Source organism: Papio anubis, chromosome 5, assembly GCF_008728515.1.
Source record: "Papio anubis isolate 15944 chromosome 5, Panubis1.0, whole genome shotgun sequence".
Lineage (NCBI taxonomy): Eukaryota > Metazoa > Chordata > Mammalia > Primates > Cercopithecidae > Papio > Papio anubis.
Window position 1 is genome coordinate 66,574,951 of NC_044980.1, and position 20,317 is coordinate 66,595,267.

The window sequence follows — 20,317 nt, forward strand, 5'->3', positions numbered from 1 at the left end:
TGTAGGGAGTGAGGAAGAAGGACACGGAAAGGCTGAGTCTAGGTTAATATCTGGTGCCAGTCACCAGCCAAAATGGAGTATACTGGAGTAAGCGAGGGCACAGACCATGTCTTTATTTCATTCACCATTATATCCCCAGTGCCTAGAACAGTGTCCTGCACGTTGGTAGGTACTTTAATGAACAGAAGAGTGTTCCCCCGTTAATCATTGGTCGTTGTATTTCATTAATGCACCTTTTAAATATATGTTATACCTATTTGTTGTGGTGTTACTGATGTAAAGTTTTCATGCTTCTTGGAATAGATGATGAGTACCACCTCTGGAATCATTTACCTGATAACTGAGTCTCTTTTGCAATTGAATCGTTCTGGAAAGATGTTTTGGCTCGATTGCATGTTATTTAAAAGTTTTATCCTATTCTGCCACTTTAGTGTTGAATTTAATTTCAGGATTGCTTTATTACAGTTTTCGTTCCTACAGTTTAAACCTTTTAAAGTAAATTTAATTTTAAGCTTCTACATTAGAAGCTTTGTGTTTCTTAATTATTAGCATTTTTAGGCTTTCAGGAAATCAAGTCCGTAACTGTAATTGTTATGGATTAAATGTCATCCAAAACTTGGATTCAGGAAACTTGTATTTGCAGTTTCACCTTAATGTTTCCTGTTGCCAAAAAATGGACACTCAAAGCCAGCATGATCCTTTTTGATTTGGCTACTGTAAGGCTGTGCTAGATTTATTCCCAAGTGTTGTAAAACGGTTGGCTAGGTGTAAGAACCTTTGTGTACAGCTGAATAGATGGTGCGATATGATAGCCCTTACTTTAATTATTCCTGTTTCCTATAGATTGCCTTTTCTGGGTTACAATTACATGGCTTATTGGTCTCTAATCTATATACTTCCACACAGACTTTTTAAAGAAAGCAAAGTGGAAATCAACTATATGTACAAGTTTATAATATGTATATAAAATATTTTCTTTTTCAGAATTACGACAGAGTCACTGCAATTATTTCTAATACCAATTCCAAAATAGTGACCCTTGGACAATAGTGCAATTATATGGAATCATGGCTGGTTATAAGCCTGTAGCTATTCAGACATATCCTATACTTGGTGAAAAAATCACGCAAGATACACTGTACTGGAACAACTATAAGGTGAGTGTGGGAGATAATGAGGGAGGAGGGATTTGTGTTTATGCCAATTTTTCTAGCATATGTTGTACTCTGGATGCTCTAACAGAGAATTGTTAACTAAAAACTATCAGCAGCTTATAGTTTGGGCAGATAATTTGATATCTATTTTTTCTTGGAATTTTATGTAAAAGTCCATACTGCTTAATCAGATTAACCATACAAATACCTAGCACAGAATAGATGATCAATCAATGCCAAATGAATTAAATTTTAAAATTTGAATCTCATGTATGTAAAGATGTTTAATGAAGTATTGCTTGTAATAGTAGAAATCTTGAAAAACCTATGTCTGTTAGTAGGGGACTGGTATAGTAAATTACAGTGTGTCCTTAAAATGGTTGGTAAGTCTGTTGCTCTTATGATAGCTAATATGTGTTACTAAGTGAAAAGAAGCAAGATGTGGAACAGCCTGCATGGTATGATTATCTTTGTGTTATTTTAAAAGTACATGGTTATTATATGCTGGCATAGACATGATAACTTTTTTTTTTTTTTCTGGTAGAAATCACAGTAAACTCAATAGCTGAAGAGACAGAGTGGAGTGTGGCTTTCTAACCATACATTTATTTCAGTGGTAACAAGAATAGTCTGGGTGATGAGATATGGACCTTTTTTTGCTTTCTTTGTAATTTTATGTTAAATACAACCTAAGAAATGTTACTAAGAACAAAGAGAAATGGTCTGTAAGAAATTATGTAATGCTTAGATAGGTCTTACCAGCGGTAACTCTGTTAACATGCTATTATTTTTTATTTAGACCCCTGTTCAGATTAAGGAATTTGGTGCAGTTTCAAAAGTAGACTTTTCTCCTCAGCCTCCATATAATTATGCTGTCACAGCTTCCTCAAGAGTAAGTATAATATTGAATTTCTTTATTTTTCTTTTGTGTAGTTTACTACTGATCTTGAGTCATCTTGTGAAATACTTCTTTCCTCTTGTAGATTCACATTTATGGCCGATACTCCCAAGAACCTATAAAAACCTTTTCTCGATTTAAAGACACAGCCTACTGTGCTACTTTTCGACAAGATGGTAGATTGCTTGTGGCTGGCAGTGAAGACGGTGGAGTTCAACTTTTTGATATAAGTGGGAGGGCTCCCCTCAGGCAGTTTGAAGGCCATACAAAGTAAGAGACAGTTGGTTTTTATGTGTTCTGGTTTTATTTTGTTGTAAGCTGTTTTTTTCTCTGGGCTTTGATGAAAAACATAGAGCAGTTTTATGAAGATTATTTGCCTGTGTGTACTATATTTCCTGATTGTTCTAAGAGTGCTTAACTTCGGTTCCGTGGTCCAGTTTCATGGGGCTTATGAATTCCCTAGAATTGTATGTGATATTTTAGGAAATATACGTTTATCCAGGGAGCTATTCTGTAGCTTTTGGTTAACTTTAGTGGGGTCTGTGGCCCAGTTGAGGTGATGAATTACTGATCTAAAGACAACCTTACAGCTAGTAATGAGAGCTCTATCGGCCTGTACTGTCTTGGAGGCTCTCATGTTGAAGTCAAGTTGGAAGGTGGATTTTCTTCTTGGATTTATAGTATTTTGCCCCTTGATAAATTAAGTGGCCATCACAATTTTATATTATAACTTCATTTTCAGGATTACCAATGTCCTTGCTGAAATTTGATAAAATATAACAGAAATTTATGTAACATGATTCTATTTAGTGGTAAATCTTTTTAGAGTTTTTTAAAGAACTTTTTGAAATTTTAAAAATTGAACTGCCTTTGCGCCCATATTCAGCAGCTAAATGGAATTGTTAACATATTAGAAAATATGATTTTAAGGCTATTCTTTAATATTTTTTTTTAAACTTTATAATATAGGAGTATTTACATTTCTTAATTGGCTTGGGGGCAAACACTTGTAAGTTTTCTCTTTCTTTCATGATTTCCCTCTATGAAGACTCCCTGAAACTCAGCGGCTTTTTTTTTTTAATCTGAGAAAAAGGAACATTTTATGTTAGAAGGTACCAGAAAAATAATTTTCTTGCTTTTTAATGTACTGATCTTCAATCTTTCAGAGCAGTGCATACAGTAGATTTTACAGCTGACAAATATCATGTGGTCTCTGGAGCTGATGATTATACAGTTAAATTATGGGATATTCCAAACGCCAAAGAAATTTTGACATTTAAAGAACATTCTGATTATGTGAGGTGTGGATGTGCTAGCAAACTTAATCCGGATCTCTTTATAACAGGTTGGTGAACTCTTCCCTCCTGAAGCAAATAATCTCACGGGGACGTACTTTAATGTTGCTAAGGGACTCTTGGGATGGAGGGGTTCAAAATTTTTTTTATGAAGGAATATGTTTCTGATTAATTCTCCAGTTTTTAAATTAATTTTTATGTATGTATGTTTGTATTTATTTTGAGACAGGGTCTCACTCTGTTGCCCAGGCTGGAGTGCAGTGATGTGATCACAGCTCACTGCATCTGCTACCCCCAGGCTCAAGTGATCCTCCCACCTAAGCCTCCCAAGTAGCTGGGACTACAGGTGCCCACCACCACGTGCAGCTACTTTGTGTATTTTTTTTTTTTGTAGAGACAGGGTTTCACCATGTTGCCCAGGCTGGTCTCAAACTTCTGGGCTCAAGTGATCAACCTGCCTCAGTTTCCTCCCAGAGGGCTGGGATTACAAGTGTGAGCCACCGTGCCTGGCTTCCAATTGTTTTTTATTTTCTTATTCTTCTTTTGTTGATTGTTCATGTCTTCCAAATGTGTTTGGAAAAATCAGGCTGTCTTGAAAACATAATAGACTCTCAGAACTGTAATGGATAGTTCCCTGCCTCAAGCAGCCAAGAAACAAAGACAGTGCAGTTTAGCCTTTGTGGGTGCCTTTACAAAGATTTCCAGATGATTTAGTAGTGACAGTAGTCCAAAGAAAGGAATATTTTAAGATCAGAGCAAGTTAGATTCTGTATAGTATTGTGTAGTGCTTCTTCAGGCACGATCAGTAGTAGAGGGTTTGGGGGTCCTGTGTCTTCATGAATATACATATATGTCTTTTTAAAATTCCATCTAAACTTTTTTTCCTTTTAAAATTTGTACCTGGATACATACAGTTTTTGTTGTTTTAAACAGTCAAACTAAAAATACAAAAATTGACATTTTAGGATCATATGATCATACTGTGAAGATGTTTGATGCACGAACGAATACGAGTGTTCTCTCTGTTGAGCATGGGCAGCCAGTGGAGAGTGTCCTGCTTTTCCCCTCTGGAGGTCTTCTGGTGTCAGCAGGTACTTCTTAAAAATAGCTTTCACCAATATTGTTGGTTTTGAATCACATTTGTTTAAAATCAGTTGCTCTTTATAATTTATCAGTGTGCACCTGAATTGCATATCTAAGTTTTTGTTCAAACAGTTGATAGGTAGGACTGGCAAGCAGTTATCATTTATTGTGTACCTAATGTGAGCCAGGCACTGTGCTGTTATATACATATTAACTCTAATGCCCTAGACGATGCTACAAGGTAGTTAGCTTTTTCCCTATTTTACAGCTAATGAAATGAAAGTTTTAACTGATTTTTCCAAGGCAAAGTGGTAAGTGATCTGAAATCACAGAACTCGAGAGCCTACCTTATGTATTTAGCCCTGTGCCATCTTATTTAACCCCAGAAATTTAGCTCATACTCCTTTTATTCCTACCTAACAGATCTGCAGCAGCTTTTGAAAATCAGTTATTTGAGATCTTGTAGGCTTGTCTCTTTTTCTGTGCCTCTCTTGATTGAAATGCCCCTACCCAGCGGATAGCTGCTAGTACTAGAGAAAGGAGATAATGTGACCTCAAAAGGGGCCTTGGTACATTTTTCAACAAGTTGGGACTGAGATGTTTTTCTCATTTTGCACATATTGCATTTTCATAATTATAATGGAAGAAGTAAATTGGTTTCTTTCATTTGTAAATAAAGTAAAATGTATTCATATTAGAAGAATGTATTGGTAGTACGTACACTTGACAACATATATGTTGCTATGTTGCTGTGTGTGCATCCTTTTTTTTTTTTTTAATTCTAAAATCTGGCTAGAAATTACTCTGTTTTATATTCTTTTCCCCAGTAGCTATTTGATTTAAAAATAAGTTGAGGTGGGGCGTGGTCGCTCATGCCTGTAATCCTAGCACTTTGGGAGGCCAAAGCAGGTGGATAGCTTGAGTCCAAGAGTTTGAGACCAGCCTGGGCAACATAGCAAGACTCTAAGACTCAGTCAGATATTTCTACTTTTCTTGCTGTTATTCTGACAAATGGAAAAAATATCAAGTTGAACAGGGAGAATAGAATGCTAATCTCCACTGTGTGTCACTAGCTAATTGTGACCTTGGGCAATCCCTTAAGGTCTCTAGACCTTGAAAATGACAGGGTTGAACTAGATCAGTGATTTCAACTGTGATCCCTCTTGTGAGGTGCCACATAGGAGTGGAGAGGTGGGAACTGTGAGTTGGGTTCCAACTCCTGTTCCCCAGTCAACATTTCGGTCTCCCCTTCCATCCCTTTTTCTGTTTTTCCATATTAGACTTTTCTGCTTGATATTTTGCTGCAAATCTACATTATTCACTCCCACCACTATATAGAATTTCTTTTAAAAAATGATTTTCTTACAGTTTTCTTAAAATGAACTCTTTCAGTTATACATTTATTTTGTTGGAATTTCTGTATGCTTCACAAATATTATTTATCATAACAGTTCTGTGAGGTAGGAACTGTTATTACCAATAACCCAGGAAGTGGTGGAGCCAGGATTTTACCAGGCAGCCTGGCCTGGACTCCCTCACTCAGCCTGCGTGCTTTGTGGAGTGTCCAGGGAAGAATGCTTTTCAGTTCTTTAATGTGTTGAATCTGTTGGCAGAATATCCAACTAATGATGATTTCTTTTTATAGGAGGTCGTTATGTTAAAGTCTGGGATATGTTAAAAGGAGGACAATTGCTCGTATCTTTGAAAAATCATCACAAAACCGTGACATGTTTATGTCTAAGCAGCTCTGGACAGAGATTACTCTCTGGCTCACTGGATAGGTTGGCATTTTAATTTTTTTGTATATTATTATTAGTGTACAGATGTTTACCGTTTGAGGAAATGAGTTATTTCAGCAATATTTGTGATAAGTATTCTGATAATGATTTCCAGGAGATAAAAACCTGTTGAGTTGAAAATAGTTTTGACCTTTTGTTTACATATAGCTACTTATTTTCTCTTTTGACACAATTTGTTTTAACTTATATACTTAAACAACATTATTGAACCATTTGAATGATAACCTTTTAAATAATGTTATTCTATGAACCATATTTTAAAACCATTTTTGTACATTCATATATTTTGAGGTTTTCTTTTTGTTGTTTTTTTTTTTTTTTTTTTTGAGACAGAGTCTTGTTCTGTCGCCCAGGCTGGTGTGCAGTGGCACAGTCTGGGCTTACTGCAACCTCTGCTTCCCAGGTTCAATTGGTTCTTGTGACCTTCCTGAGTAGCTGGGATTACAGGTGTGCAACACCACACCTGGCTAATTTTTGTATTTTTAATAGAGATGGGGTTTCGCCATATTGCCCAGACTGGTCTCGAACTTCTGGCCTCTTGTGATCTGCCCATGTCGCCCTCCCAAAGTGCTGGGATTACAGGTGTGAACCACTGTGCCGGACCTAAAAGGTTTTTTAAAAATTAGATAATTTTTTTTTTTTTTTTTTTTGAGATGGAGTCTCACTCAGTTGCCCAGGCTAGAGTGCAGTGGTGTGATCTCAGCTCACTGCAACCTCCACCACCTGGGTTCAAGCGATTCTGCCTCAGCTTTCCGAGTGGCTGGGATTACAGACGACTCCCACCCTGCCTGGCTAGTTTTTGTATTTTTAGTAGAGGTAGAGTTTTGCCATGATGGCCAGGCTGGTCTCGAACTCCTGACCTCACATGATCCACCCACCTTAGCCTCCCAAAATGCTGGGATTACAGGCATGAGCTACTGTGCCTGGCCTAAAAGTTAGATAGCACATTTTGTTTAGCCTAATATCTAATATAAAAATAAAATATATATTACATATAAAATTTAATTTCAGCATGTAATCTATGTCAAAATTGTTAAGATACTAGAAATAAATTAAGCATCTAAACATGTGCACTGTGATACAATAATCATATTTTAGGTTGAGTGCAGTGACTTACACCTGTAATCCCAGTGCTTTGGGAGGCCAAGGTGGGAGGATCACTTGAGGGCAGGAGTTTGAGACCAGCCTGGGCAATATAGTGAGACCCCATCTCTACAAAAAATTTAAAAAATTAGCTGGGCACAGTGGTACACACCTTTAATCATAGCTACTAGGGAGGCTGAGGCAGGAGAAGCACTTGAGCTCAGGAGTTTGAGGTTGCAGTGAGTTGTGATAGTACCACTGTACTCTAGCTTGGGTGACAGCGATACCCTGTCTCTAAAAAAAAAAAAAGAATGTTAATATTTTGTAAAAATTACTGTCTCAGTTTTTAAATTACAATTAGATAAAATAAAAAATTTAGTTTCTCATTTTCACTAGCCACATTTCAAGTGGTCAGTAGCCACGTGTGGCTAGAAGTATGGCACAGTTCTAGAATTTACATGATTTATTATTAGTATTTTTTTTTGAGACAGGGTTTTGCTGTGTTGCCCAGGCTGGAGGGCAGTGGTATGATCTTGGCTGACTATAACCTCCACCTCCCGGCTTCAAGCGATCCCCTCACCTCAGCCTCCTGAGTAGCTGGAACCACAAGCATATGCCACTGTACCTGACTCATTTTTGTATTTTTGTTGAGATGGAGTTTTGCCATGTTGCCCAGGCTGGTCTCAAAACTCCTGAGTTCAACAGATCCTCCCGCCTCGGCCTCCCAAAGTACTGGGATTACTGGCGTGAGCTACCGTGACTGGCTTACATGATCTATTTTTGATCATTTTATTTCCATATTTTCATTTTTTTCTGCTGTTATGAAAAACTTTAGTTTTCAGCATGTTAATTAAAAAGTATACAGTCACTCCTTGGTAACTGAGGGGAATTGGTTGTGGATGCCCAAGTCCCTTATTTAAAATGGCATATTTGCATATAACCTACACACATCCACTGTATACTTTAAATCATCTCTAGCTTATTTGTAATACCTAATACAATGCAAATGCTATGTAAATAGTTGTTACACTATATTTTAAAATTCTGTATTATTTTATTTATGTATTTATGGATATTTTAAATCCATGGTTGGTTGAATCTGCAGATGTGGAACCTGCCATAAGGATTGAATGTATATATTTTAAAAGCTAGAAAATATTTTTAATACAAAGGAATTTTTTGTGTAAATACATGGCAAGTATTTACACATGTTACTGAAATCATGTTACTAGGCAATTTGGGACTTGATTCTTAGGTATGTTCCTAAAAGCTAAGTGTAAATTGGCTCTGTTTGTGGTGGTTTCAACCAAGAGTGATTTTTGTTCCTCAAGGAATGTTTGACAATATCTTGAGAAAGTATTGTTTTTTTAATCACAACTCGTGGTACTTGCCATATAGGGGATAGAGGCCAGGAAGGCTGCTAAATATCCTACAATGCACAGAACAGCCCTTACAAAAAAGAATTCTGTGCCCCAAAATGACAGTAATTCTGAGGTTGAGAAGCCCTGATCTTTGGCTTCATATGTACTTTCTTTCTTTCTTTCTTTTTTTGATTTATTTTTTGTAGAGATGGGGTTTCATCATGTTGCCCAGGCTGGTCTTGAACTCCTGGGCTCAAGCAATCTGCTGACCTTGGCCTCCCAAAGTGCTGGGATTACAGGTGTGAGCCATCACACTAGGCTTTCTGATGTGCTTTCATTGATACTTTTTCTTTAATTTTTTTAAAGACGGAGTTTCACTCTTGTTGCTCAGGCTGGAGTACAATGGCGCGGTCTTGGCTCACCGCCACTTCTGCCTTCTGGGTTCATGCGATTCTCCTGCTTCAGCCTCCTGAGTAGCTGGGATTACAGGCGTGTGCCGCCATGCCCGGCTGATTTTGTATTTTCAGTAGAGATAGGGTTTCTCTATATTGGTCAGGCTGCTGTCTAACTCCCAGCCTCAGGTGATCCACCTGCCTCAGCCTCCAAAAGTGCTGGGATTACTACAGGTGTGAGCCACTGTGCCCGGCTGATACCTTTTCTTTGCTCCCAAGTTTGATCTTCAGATGACAGTGGCTCATGGGCTATCCTTTCGTTTTTGTTTTGTTTTGTTTTGTTTTCTTAAAAAATTTTTGAGACAGAGTCTTACTCTGTGACCCAGGCTGAAGGGCAGTGGCATGATTTTGGCTCACTGCAACCTCTGCCTCCAAGGTTCAAGCAATTCTCATACCTCAGCCTCCTGAGTAGGTGGGATTACAGGCATGTGTCACCACACCTGGCTAGTTTTATTATTTTTGGTAGACATCGGGTTATGCCATGTTGGCCAGGCTAGTCTTGAACTCCTGGCCTCAAGGGATCTGCCCACCTTGGCCTCCAAAGTGCTGGGATTACAGGCCTGAGCCACCACACTCGGCCCTTCTATTTTTTTTATAAATGGCTAGTCAAAGTCTTTATACAGATGTTATAGTTAGGGCTGGTATACAGCCCTTTTTTTTTTAGACAGAGTTTTGCCCTTGTTGCCCAGGCTGGAGTGCAGTGGTGCGAGCTCAGCTCACTGCAACCTCTACATCCCAGGTTCAAGCAATTCTCCAGCCTCAGCCTCCCAAGTAGCTGGGATTACAAGCATGTGCCACCATGCCTCGCTAATTTTGTATTTTTAATAGAGGTGGGGTTTCACTATGTTGGTCAGGCTGGTCTCAAACTCCTGACCTCAGTTGATTCACCCACCTTGGCCTCCCAAAGTGCTTGGATTACAGGTGTGAGCCACCGTGCCCTGCCTGCAGCTCATTTTTTAAGGGATTCAGTGATGAATTAGTTTGTAATTAACATTACTAATCTTTGTTTTTCTTCACTGTTGTATAGATTTTAATGTTTGTATTTTGAGTTTTCAGAAAATAGAAATTTGCATTTTATACTCATTTTCAAGGTGATTTTTGAGAAAGCTTTTCTTTTTATTAGGAAGGTGAAAGTGTACAGCACAACTTCCTACAAAGTAGTCCACAGCTTTGATTATGCGGCTTCGATTTTGAGTCTTGCCCTTGCAGTAAGTACCTTTACCTGTTTTTAAGTCTGTCACTAACCCTGCCTGTTAAATGAAACTAAAATGGAATTTTGGGCTTTATTTTTGGATTTGAGTAACTTTTCTTACCACATTAGATATTTGAGTTAAGACAATTACTGGAATATGTAACTTGTCCTAATGACTTAGCATGAATTTGGGTTTAGGTCCCACTCACTGCATAACTTCAAACTAAGTACGGTGCTCTAGGCATTGTTAACACTAAACGCAGGTCCTGGGAAGCTGGTAAATCTCTCTTCAACTCATTTAATTCAAGAGTATTATAGTACACTAGAAAGGCAGATTAGCTCTCTGAGCAGAAAAAAAGATTGAGGGGGAAGGGGACAACAAAATGAAATCTCTCCTTTTCTTTGTTACTGCTCTTTCTGAAATGTATACTGTCAAGTTTTATGAGAAGCCACATTTGGGCAGGAAGGCATTTGACTATATTATACAGAAATCTGATTTAAGAGAGGAAAAGCTTATTAAAAATATTTTTGAGGGGCAAGATCGTAAAAGTCATGCTACTGTGTAGTCCTTGATGCCGTTAACTTTGTATCATTATACAAACTTTGCCGGTGATATTTTACAAGTATAAGTTCTGTCAATGTACTTGTATCCTAAGGAAAAAATGATTTTACTTTAACGTCTTACACCAATCATTGTTAGGCAGACTATGTGTGTCTGAATGGAACTGTTGGTGAATGTATGGACAAGCAGCAAACACATTATAAATGTGTTTTGAAGTAAAAGTACTATAAATTATGAGTTAAGAATAGACTAACTTATTTTTCTAATTGTTATTAGCATGAAGATGAGACAATAGTTGTGGGAATGACCAATGGAATACTGAGTGTTAAACATCGGAAATCTGAAGCAAAGAAGGAATCACTTCCCAGAAGAAGAAGGCCTGCATATCGAACCTTTATTAAAGGAAAAAATTACATGAAGCAACGGGTATTTGTGCATTTCTCATTTTTGTTTAAAGGGTGAAATTTTTTAGAGTAACCAGCTTCGTCCCTGCACATTACGGGAAAGTGTAGTTCACATGGCACTTTAACTTTATTTTGCATTTCTCTACATCAGAATTATTTCTAGATTGCTAGATTGGGGACATTATTGATGAGTAATGGGGAACAAGGACTACTTTTTGTAATAGTCTGCATCATAACATAATGTTACAATGCTTTACTTCATTCAAAAGATTGTCTTTCACATACTACCTGATTTGATCTAAATCCCAAGAAGTAGTAGAACCAATCATGTCCCCGTTTGGCACCTGAGAAGATTGAGAGACAAAGAATTTGTGATTGATTAAGGATTTCATTACTGGTATCCAGAGTTGTTGAGACTAGATCTCATTATCTCTGATTGTTGTTTTGTTTCTCTTTCTATTGTATTACACTGCCTGCCACATAAAGAGAACTGAAATGAGGAATTTTTACCTAGAATTAAGGCAGTGTTGCATGTTGTAAGTTAAAATTCTAACAAAGTAAGAACACGTTGATGTAGCAAGTTACTCCATTTTTTTTTCTGACTCTGATTAGCAGGATTCATTTTTATTTAATCTACATTATGAGCATATGAACATTATTTGTGGCATAGTTCAGAGATACCACTTCATTATGGAAAAGTTTATATTAAGTGTATCTTTATACAGATACTGATTTTTCTTCTTTATAAATGTGCTTTTCATTGCAGGATGACATTTTGATTAACAGGCCAGCAAAGAAACACCTAGAATTGTACGACAGGGATCTGAAACATTTTCGGATCTCTAAGGCACTCGACAGAGTTCTTGATGTGAGTGAGCATTTTTTTTTAAAGTCATGTTATTATTTACCCTGCATATTACCATGACTTGGAACTGTGAAGATAAATACCTATTCAAACTTGATAATGTAGTGCAAGACAGTGATGTTTTTTGTGCTGTTTTGTCTGCTCATGTTGACTTTGACAATTTTTCTAGCCCACTTGTACAATAAAGACACCCGAGATTACGGTGTCCATCATAAAGGAGTTAAATCGAAGAGGAGTCCTTGCAAATGCACTTGCAGGTCGGGATGAGAAGGAAATCAGTCATGTTCTTAATTTTTTGATAAGGTATGTTTTATGTCTGTGAAACACATTTTGCATCTGAAATCCTTTATCACCAAATAAAAGACATTTAGTTTGATCTTTATAGAGAACTGATGAAACAACTAAATCTGCTTTAAGGATTTTATTTTTAAGTTTACAAGTTTCACTAAACTGAATTTTTACTTTGTAGGCATCTTTCTCAGCCAAGATTTGCCCCTGTTTTAATCAATGCTGCTGAAATAATTATTGGTAAGTGGTCGTTAAAACTTGAAAATCCTAACATGCTTGCAAAAGTAGAGATGTCAAATAATCAAATTTGGAAATCAAGTAGATCAAAATATCTTGCTTTTATCAAATCTCAATATGGATTTTCATGGAGAAAATAACAAGGCAATGCAGTTTAAAAGGTAGTAAAATGTTTATAGTGGCGTGACTTTGCTAGGGTTAGTATAAAAAAACTTTTTATAGACATCTATAATGACGACAATTTTTCAGATGGGAAAATGAAAGTAAGTCAAGACTTCTATACTTTCTGTAATTATTATTTTGTGAAATAAATTTACTCAGAGGGATTGTTATACTTTCTATAAATCATAAATTATAAAGTAAGTACAGATTTTCAGTGTTCTTATGGTTAGTATTTTTATACTTTTGAAAACTTTGGCTTTTCACTTAATATATAGAAAGATATTGCTAGTTAATGTGTTTCCTTTCTCTCTTTTTAGATATATATCTGCCTGTAATTGGTCAGTCCCCTGTAGTTGATAAAAAGTTTTTGCTACTTCAAGGACTTGTAGAAAAAGAGATTGATTACCAAAGAGAATTATTAGAAACCTTGGGGATGATGGATATGCTTTTTGCCACCATGAGAAGGAAGGAAGGCACTTCTGTGTTGGAACATACATCTGATGGATTTCCAGAGAATAAGAAGATAGAATCATAGTGTCTGCTAAATAAGACATACAGAAACTCTGAAGTTGGAATAGATTTGATGTATTAAATGTCGGAAAGAGACTGTCTTTGATACATTAAAAAAACTATTTGCAGAAGCAGTTCCATGGAAGAGGCTGAAATAATTATGGCCGGAAAACAAGTACCTGTTTTAAGTAAGACATGGTTTTCCATGTAATATTTTGAATCATAGCATCTTCACCTAGAAGATCTCAATTGTCTTGGTCACAGAGTAGGTTTATCTGGGATGGATATTAAGTTTAGTACAGGAGTGTTCTGTATCAACATTTGGGTTGGTATTCAGATGGGAATTCAAATTTGAATCCTCTCTGGAGAGGGTCCAACTGGGAATCCTGCTAAAGGAACAAAGCCTTGTGTTACTTCTGGAAAACAACAACAAAAACAAATGGCAACAACAAAAAGCCTCTTTCTTCATTTTAATCAGTGCCTTTGGGATTTCTAGGCCCTTGCTTAGCTTGCTTCCTTTCTCCTTTATATTTACACTTGTCTTAGATCACATGCCCTGCTTCAGCTGGTAATGGGACTGCATCGGTTCCAAGTGTGGCAAGTAAGGCTCTGAAGAACTGACACTAGCTAGGTTTGTAATCAGAGTGTGAGTGAAAGCTCTACAGATAGACTTTATTGGACTACTTTTTTTTTCTTCTCTTCATGCAGCCTTTATACCAAGTTTTCACCTTGTTTCAGGTCAGAGGAATGATAGAATTCGTCGTTTTTCTTATGATAGCCTTTCAGACTATTCTTCATATGTTTCCAGCTAATCTTATAGCTAGCTACCTAATCCTCTGAAAACTATTTTCTCTAATTTGTATTTAGATTCCCCCCCATTATTCACGGTCATATTGTGTTTCAGAACCCCAATCCAGAGCAGTTTGCTTTGAAAAATAGTTGTTTTTGAAAGTTTAGGCCGGGCGCGGTGGCTCAAGCCTGTAATCCCAGCACTTTGGGAGGCCGAGACGGGCAGATCACGAGGTCAGGAGATCGAGACCATCCTGGCTAAAATGGTGAAACCCCGTCTCTACTAAAAAATACAAAAAACTAGCCGGGTGAGGCGGCGGGCGCCTGTAGTCCCAGCTACTCGGGAGGCTGAGGCAGGAGAATGGCCTGAATCCGGGAGGCGGAGCTTGCAGTGAGCTGAGATCCGGCCACTGTACTCCAGCCTGGGCAACAGAGCAAGACTCCGTCTCAAAAAAAAAAAAAAAAAAAAAGAAAGTTTAATGTAAATAATTATTTTTTAGAAGTTTTTTTTTTTTAAAGACAGTGTCTCACTCTGTTGCCCAGGCTGGAGTGCAGTGATGCAATCTCAGCTCGCTGCAACCTCTGCCCTCCTGGGTTCAAGCAAGTCTCCTGCCTCAGCCTCCTGAGTAGCTGGGATTGCAAGTGTGTGCCACCAGGCCTGGCTAATTTTTATACTTTTAGTAGAGACGGGGTTTCACCTTACTGGCCAGGCTGGTCTCAAACTCCTGACCTCAAGTGATCTACCCGCCTCAGCCTCCCAAAGTGCTGGGATTACAGGTGTGAGCCACTTTGTCCAGCCTGTAAATATTATTTTTTTATAAAGAGATTCTTATTTTCTTGGCTTTTTGATGTATCCATTCTTGATAGATAATTGTTGGCTAGTAACTCCTAGTTCACTGATTTCACAGTTGCTACCTCTCTGACCTTTCTCTAATTCTTACCCCAACTCAAGTAGTTAAAAATCAGTAAGAATAATGTCTTGAGCTAGAAGAACCCATAGAGGAAGATTTTGTAATGCGAATCTCCTCTCATAATTTTAGTTCTGTAAATTCAGGGTTTTTTTTTTTTTTTTCTGGAAAAAATGCTTAATATGTTCCAGCAAGTAATTGTACTTTTTTTAATGTAAAAATAAGTAATTTTTACTTATTTAAGTAAAAAATAAACATATTAAGTTTAACATATTAAGTTAATTTAACATTTAGACTAACATTAACGTTTAAATTAATATAAAGTGAATATACTTAATATGTTCTCGTACGGGTATGCTTGGAAATAGGGCCAGTTTCCTTTTCATGAGTTGGTTTCAGCAATCACACAGCACACTGGCTTGTAAGGGAACTAGCAGTGTGTTTCCCTGAGTAATTATGATGTTCGTCAAGATCAGAAGCTGGGTTTTGGGGTTGAGAAGGGTTCATTTATTTAAATAAAGTTTCTATTTAAAAACCTTTTTAAAAAGTTAACATCATAAATATTCTGATAATTTGCATAGTAGTAAAAATTAGAAGTTGAAATTCTACCTAAAGCTGTAGTTGCCATCAATTTTGTAACATGTAACAAAGGTTTTCCCATATGTCATTTCATTTGATTCTCAACACAACCATTGAAGGTTAATGTTATTCTCATTTAACATTGAATTAAGAAAAGTAGTTGATTCACTCTTGAAGTCCCTGAATGTGAGCTCTTCATCCTAGCACTGTGCAGTGGCTTGCCTGCTGAGGCCTAAACTACTCATTCCTTTTAACAAAGCTTCACTGAGTGCTGTAGTTCTCAAAATATGTAACAGTTACACATTTTCAAACAGGTTGGGAAGCAATTCCCATAGCCATTAATACTTAAATTCAGGAATACTTTTTTGTTTGTTTGTTTTGTTTTTTTAGAGACAAGGTCTTGTTCTGTTGTCCAGGCTGGAGTGTAGTGGTGTGATCATAGCTCACTGCAGCTTCTGTCTCCTAGGCTGAAGCCATCCTCCCACCTCAGCCTCCTGAGAAACTGGGGCTACAGAGATGAGCCACCATGCCCAGCTTATTTTTTATTTTGATTTTTTGATAGAAGAGTTCTCACCATGTTGCCCAGGCCTGAGGCAATCTCCTAGTCTCAGGCGATCTTCCCACCTCAGCCTCCCTAATGACTGGGATTAAAGGTATGAGCCACTGCACCCAGCAGGAATGGTTATTATATTCATTGAGACAAACTATAGTATTTGCTCTTTGAAGTATTTAAACATAATTGGCATATTACAATATGTGACACTGGCCTTAAGAGTCTAATTTAAAATGCTTAACAGATTTTTAGACTTGTGAGTTTTAGTTGAAAGGTATTTTAAAATGTTACTAAGTCTGCAAAAGTACTGAAATGTTTCAGAGAACTTGGAAAGTCACCGTATGTTTAATTTATTATATTTATGAGAGTTAAGCACTTGGGAAGGTTTTGTTAATGGGGTCAAGCATTTGCAGTGCTGCTTAAAAGAGAATCATTTTTTTAAATGTATAAATGCTATTAAGTTGTTTAAGGGAATTTGAATTGTAAATGGGACTATTAAAACAAATTTAGTCTGTTCAACTCAAGAGAGGGCATTTCATTTTCTATGAACAAAATACCCTCTTAGACACTAAAAAGCCACATGCCTCTTCCCTTGGCTATAGTTAACTGGACCATGGTGGTACAACGGACTCAACCCTTCTCTAAGCAGGGATTTGTAATTGGGATTTATAGTGAAATCCCTGATCTGGGAAAGTGGGAGGCTGGGAATGCTGTATCTAGGTCATCAGTGGAGAAAGTTGGTTTGTAGAGAATGAACAAGAATGCAACCTAAGTGCAAAGAAAATAAAGATTATCCTGCTTTAATAGATCAGACTAGAAGAGAGAGAAACCACCTTAGTTCCTGATGCCTTCCTATTGCCCTATTCTGGTTGTGCCTCTTCCCCTAGGTGTCCATGATATTTTTTGAATTTCCTCTAACACTTGTTTGCTTAGGTGACTGTGAGTGGGTTTCTCTTATTTACAACCAAATGACTCGGAAAACACTAATCCACTGGTCCTCATATTTATTGAGACACATTAGAGGCCAGGGAATCAAGGTTATAGGCAATGAACAAAATAGACAAAATATCTCCCTCAATGTTCTGATTGGGGGAGATACTCAGTGAACAAGTACGTATGTAGTGGGGTAGGGTGGTGCTAAATGAGATGGAGACCAATCAGGCAGGGGAGGGAGATGGCAAATGTCAGGGGTGATAGGTGGGTTGGAGTTTCAATTAGAGTAGTTCAGGAAGGCCTCTCTGGGATGACAACTGAGCAAAGTTCTTTAGGAAGTGAAGGATCCTCATTGTTGTCTGGGGGCAGAGTGCAGAAGCATGCCTGGGGAGTTAGGAATGGCAAGGTGGCCCATTTAGCTGGTGTGGAGCAAGGCAGGGGAGAGTAGTAAGATAAAAAATGGTGTAGAAACTGGAGATAGTACATTTTGACAGCTCTTTAGGGAGTTTTAACATAAAAGGCAATAGCAAAATTGGACAATGGCTGGAGGTATGTGGGGTCAAGAGATTTTTTTAAAATTAGGTATAATTGATATGCTATAAACTACACATATTTGAAGTGTTCATTTGATATGTTTTGACATTTATACACCCTTGAAACCACAATCAAGTTAATGAACATGTTTAATACCCTCAAGTTTCCTCCTGCCCTTGGTAATCCATCCCTTGGCCCCTTCCCCTCAGGTAACTACTGATATACTTTCTGTCACCATAGATTAGTGTTCATTTTCTAGAATTTTATAAAATGGAATCAGAATTTAGGATTTGGGGGTCTGGCTTCTTTCAGTTAGCATAATTGTTTTGAGATTTATAATTCATTTGAGATTTAAATTGGCAACAATGACAATGAATGTGTGCCAGCGGGGATAATCCTGTAGAGAAGGAAAAACATGATATAGGAAAAACATGATATAGGATCCAGGGGAGGTGGCATTGCTGGAGCAGTGGCTGGGAGGTGGGACAGGGTCAAGTGCTCAAGTGGAAGGGTTGGTTTAGATAGGAGAAGATAGGAGAATAATAATTTGGGCATAGTTCAGGAGGGAAGGCATATATGGGCCCAGATGTAATTAGGTGGGTAGATGTGATCGTGAGGGTTTGTGGAAGTTAAATTGGAAAAAACCCAAAACTAACCAAATGAAATGAGGTTAGAGGAAGAGCAGGTGGAGGTGTTGGAAGTTTGATAGATAACAAGATATGAATTAATCCTAATAAAGTCAAGAACTCAAACTTTGGAGCCATCTGCATAGATTTGAATCTTGGCTTGACCACTCACTGGCTACACTATCTGGGGGAAGTTATTTTGACATTTGGTATCTCATTTTCTTCATCTGTTAATCAGACAAACAGAATCACATAGGGTAGTTGTGAGAATTGTGCTAATACCCATAAATGTACCTAGAATATTTCTGCTAAAAAGTTGTTTTTAAAGAACAGTATTGAGAAGGGAGAGTAGAACAAGGAATTCTGTCTGTAACTAACTGAACAATCGAGATAACACTACTTTCAGTCCAGCCCCTAGAATATTTCTATTGTCAGCTAGTATGACGTGGGGAATGAATGGACTGGAAAATGAACTAGGGTTCCCAGCAGCACCAGAGGCCCACATGACTAAGGAACTGAAAGAGCGTTCTGGATTTACACGGAGACCCATCAGCATAGTGGCATGTTTTTTCCTTTACATTTGCCTGTTAGGAGGCAGATGTGGAACAGGTTGAGATACGGATTTAACAAGCAGTGGGATTTTTGTAGGTGAATGCGACACAACTGGGCAGGGACGAAGGTGGTGGTAAGATTGATGCGAAGAAGTGATTGTAATGATAGAGCATGGAAGCTAAGCTGGGTAAGTATGGAAAGGAGGCCACATGGGATTGAGGACAGTGAAAACACCTGGATCAATGGATTGTTGGTCTGTGTGTGGTTGAAGAGTTGCAGTTTGCCTACTAGAGATAGCGAGCTAGAGGCATGAAAGATGTTGAGAGAACTAAGCATTATGACAGCAGCAGTATTTGAAAGAGTGACAGCAAGCCAGGAGCTAAAAAGTTAAAAACATGATAAGGAGTGGTCTTGTGATGCGTGGTGACCAACAAGGTGGGGTATTAGGGATATAGTCGGATGACATGAGATTCAGTGGTGAGGCTTTCTTGGGAAGGAAGGTGGGAGAATGGTCTGGAAACAGCATTGAGGATTACCTACACAACTGTTAGGAGTTGTACAGGAGATAGGAGAACAACATCAGCAGCACTGGAGAGGGCTGCAGAAGAAACAGTGTCCTCAGCAGAGAGCCAAGGCTCAGATCAAAGTCTTGGAGAGAATGTCAACACAAGAGATTGAGAGTCTGAGGGATGTTGCTGATGACTGTGAGACCCAGAGGGCAGAGGCAAAGGGTTTTGGGAGCTAGAGAAGGATAGAAATGGGACCAAAAGAGACAATGTATGGAGTCTAGAGGATAAGGCATGATCTAGGGCTCCTGGCTTCTTGTGGCATTAACTGGCACAAAGAGGGTTAGAGGGCATGATGACAGCCCTGATCATCTTCAGGTAGAGGCTGGGTGTGAGGGAGGGAGAGAAGTGAGCTCTCCACAGGGGCTTATAGAATTCCGGGCACCATTCGTCACACCTGCCCACAGGTGCTGTGGAGGGTGGGAGAGGGGCAATCACTTCTACAGAAACAGGAAAACAGGTTAAGTTCACTCCAGGTCCCTCAGTTTGTAAGCGAAAAACAAACAAATAAACAAACATAAAAACAGGATTTGCATTCACGTAGTCTGTTTTTACAACCTGCACCATTTATCATTACTTGAGACCTCTCTTGTTCTGTCTTCCTCCCATATTCAAGCAGTTTTCAACATAACCCTCAGCTGCCACATCCTAGATGTCCTTTTGTTTTTTCATTCCCATCGCCATTCTTGGTGGCCCCAATTCCTTTGGACTTCTACAGCACCCTGCCTTAACAGCTCCTCCAGCTTGGGAGTCCTCCAGTCCATCCTCTGTATCATGGCTGGAGTGGTCTTCAGAAACATTTGATCTCATCACTCCCTGGCGATAGTCTATCATACTGTCAGGGGGAATTAAAAGGACAGGGTGGCAACTGAATGGAAGTGCTGATGTAGGAGGTAAAACGACCAAACCCTCCTTCCATCCTTCGCTTTAGC

The 20,317-nt window shown here is 38.2% G+C and overlaps 1 protein-coding gene across 2 annotated transcripts in view; it reads left to right on the forward strand.

The window, feature by feature from the left end:
* UTP15 (UTP15 small subunit processome component) overlaps positions 1 to 13,800 on the forward strand; it is a 14,846-nt gene extending 1,046 nt beyond the window's left edge. For both annotated transcript variants that reach the window (XM_021939452.2, XM_003899801.5), the window contains exons 2-13: positions 985 to 1,157; positions 1,954 to 2,046; positions 2,138 to 2,322; positions 3,219 to 3,397; positions 4,313 to 4,438; positions 6,076 to 6,211; positions 10,249 to 10,333; positions 11,156 to 11,305; positions 12,050 to 12,151; positions 12,318 to 12,451; positions 12,618 to 12,676; positions 13,153 to 13,800. In XM_021939452.2, the coding sequence (XP_021795144.2) occupies positions 1,068 to 1,157; positions 1,954 to 2,046; positions 2,138 to 2,322; positions 3,219 to 3,397; positions 4,313 to 4,438; positions 6,076 to 6,211; positions 10,249 to 10,333; positions 11,156 to 11,305; positions 12,050 to 12,151; positions 12,318 to 12,451; positions 12,618 to 12,676; positions 13,153 to 13,370 (1,557 nt within the window). In that variant the 5' untranslated portion in view covers positions 985 to 1,067 and the 3' untranslated portion in view covers positions 13,371 to 13,800. The remainder of the gene's footprint in view (positions 1 to 984; positions 1,158 to 1,953; positions 2,047 to 2,137; positions 2,323 to 3,218; positions 3,398 to 4,312; positions 4,439 to 6,075; positions 6,212 to 10,248; positions 10,334 to 11,155; positions 11,306 to 12,049; positions 12,152 to 12,317; positions 12,452 to 12,617; positions 12,677 to 13,152) is intronic.
* The last annotated feature ends 6,517 nt before the right edge of the window (positions 13,801 to 20,317 follow it).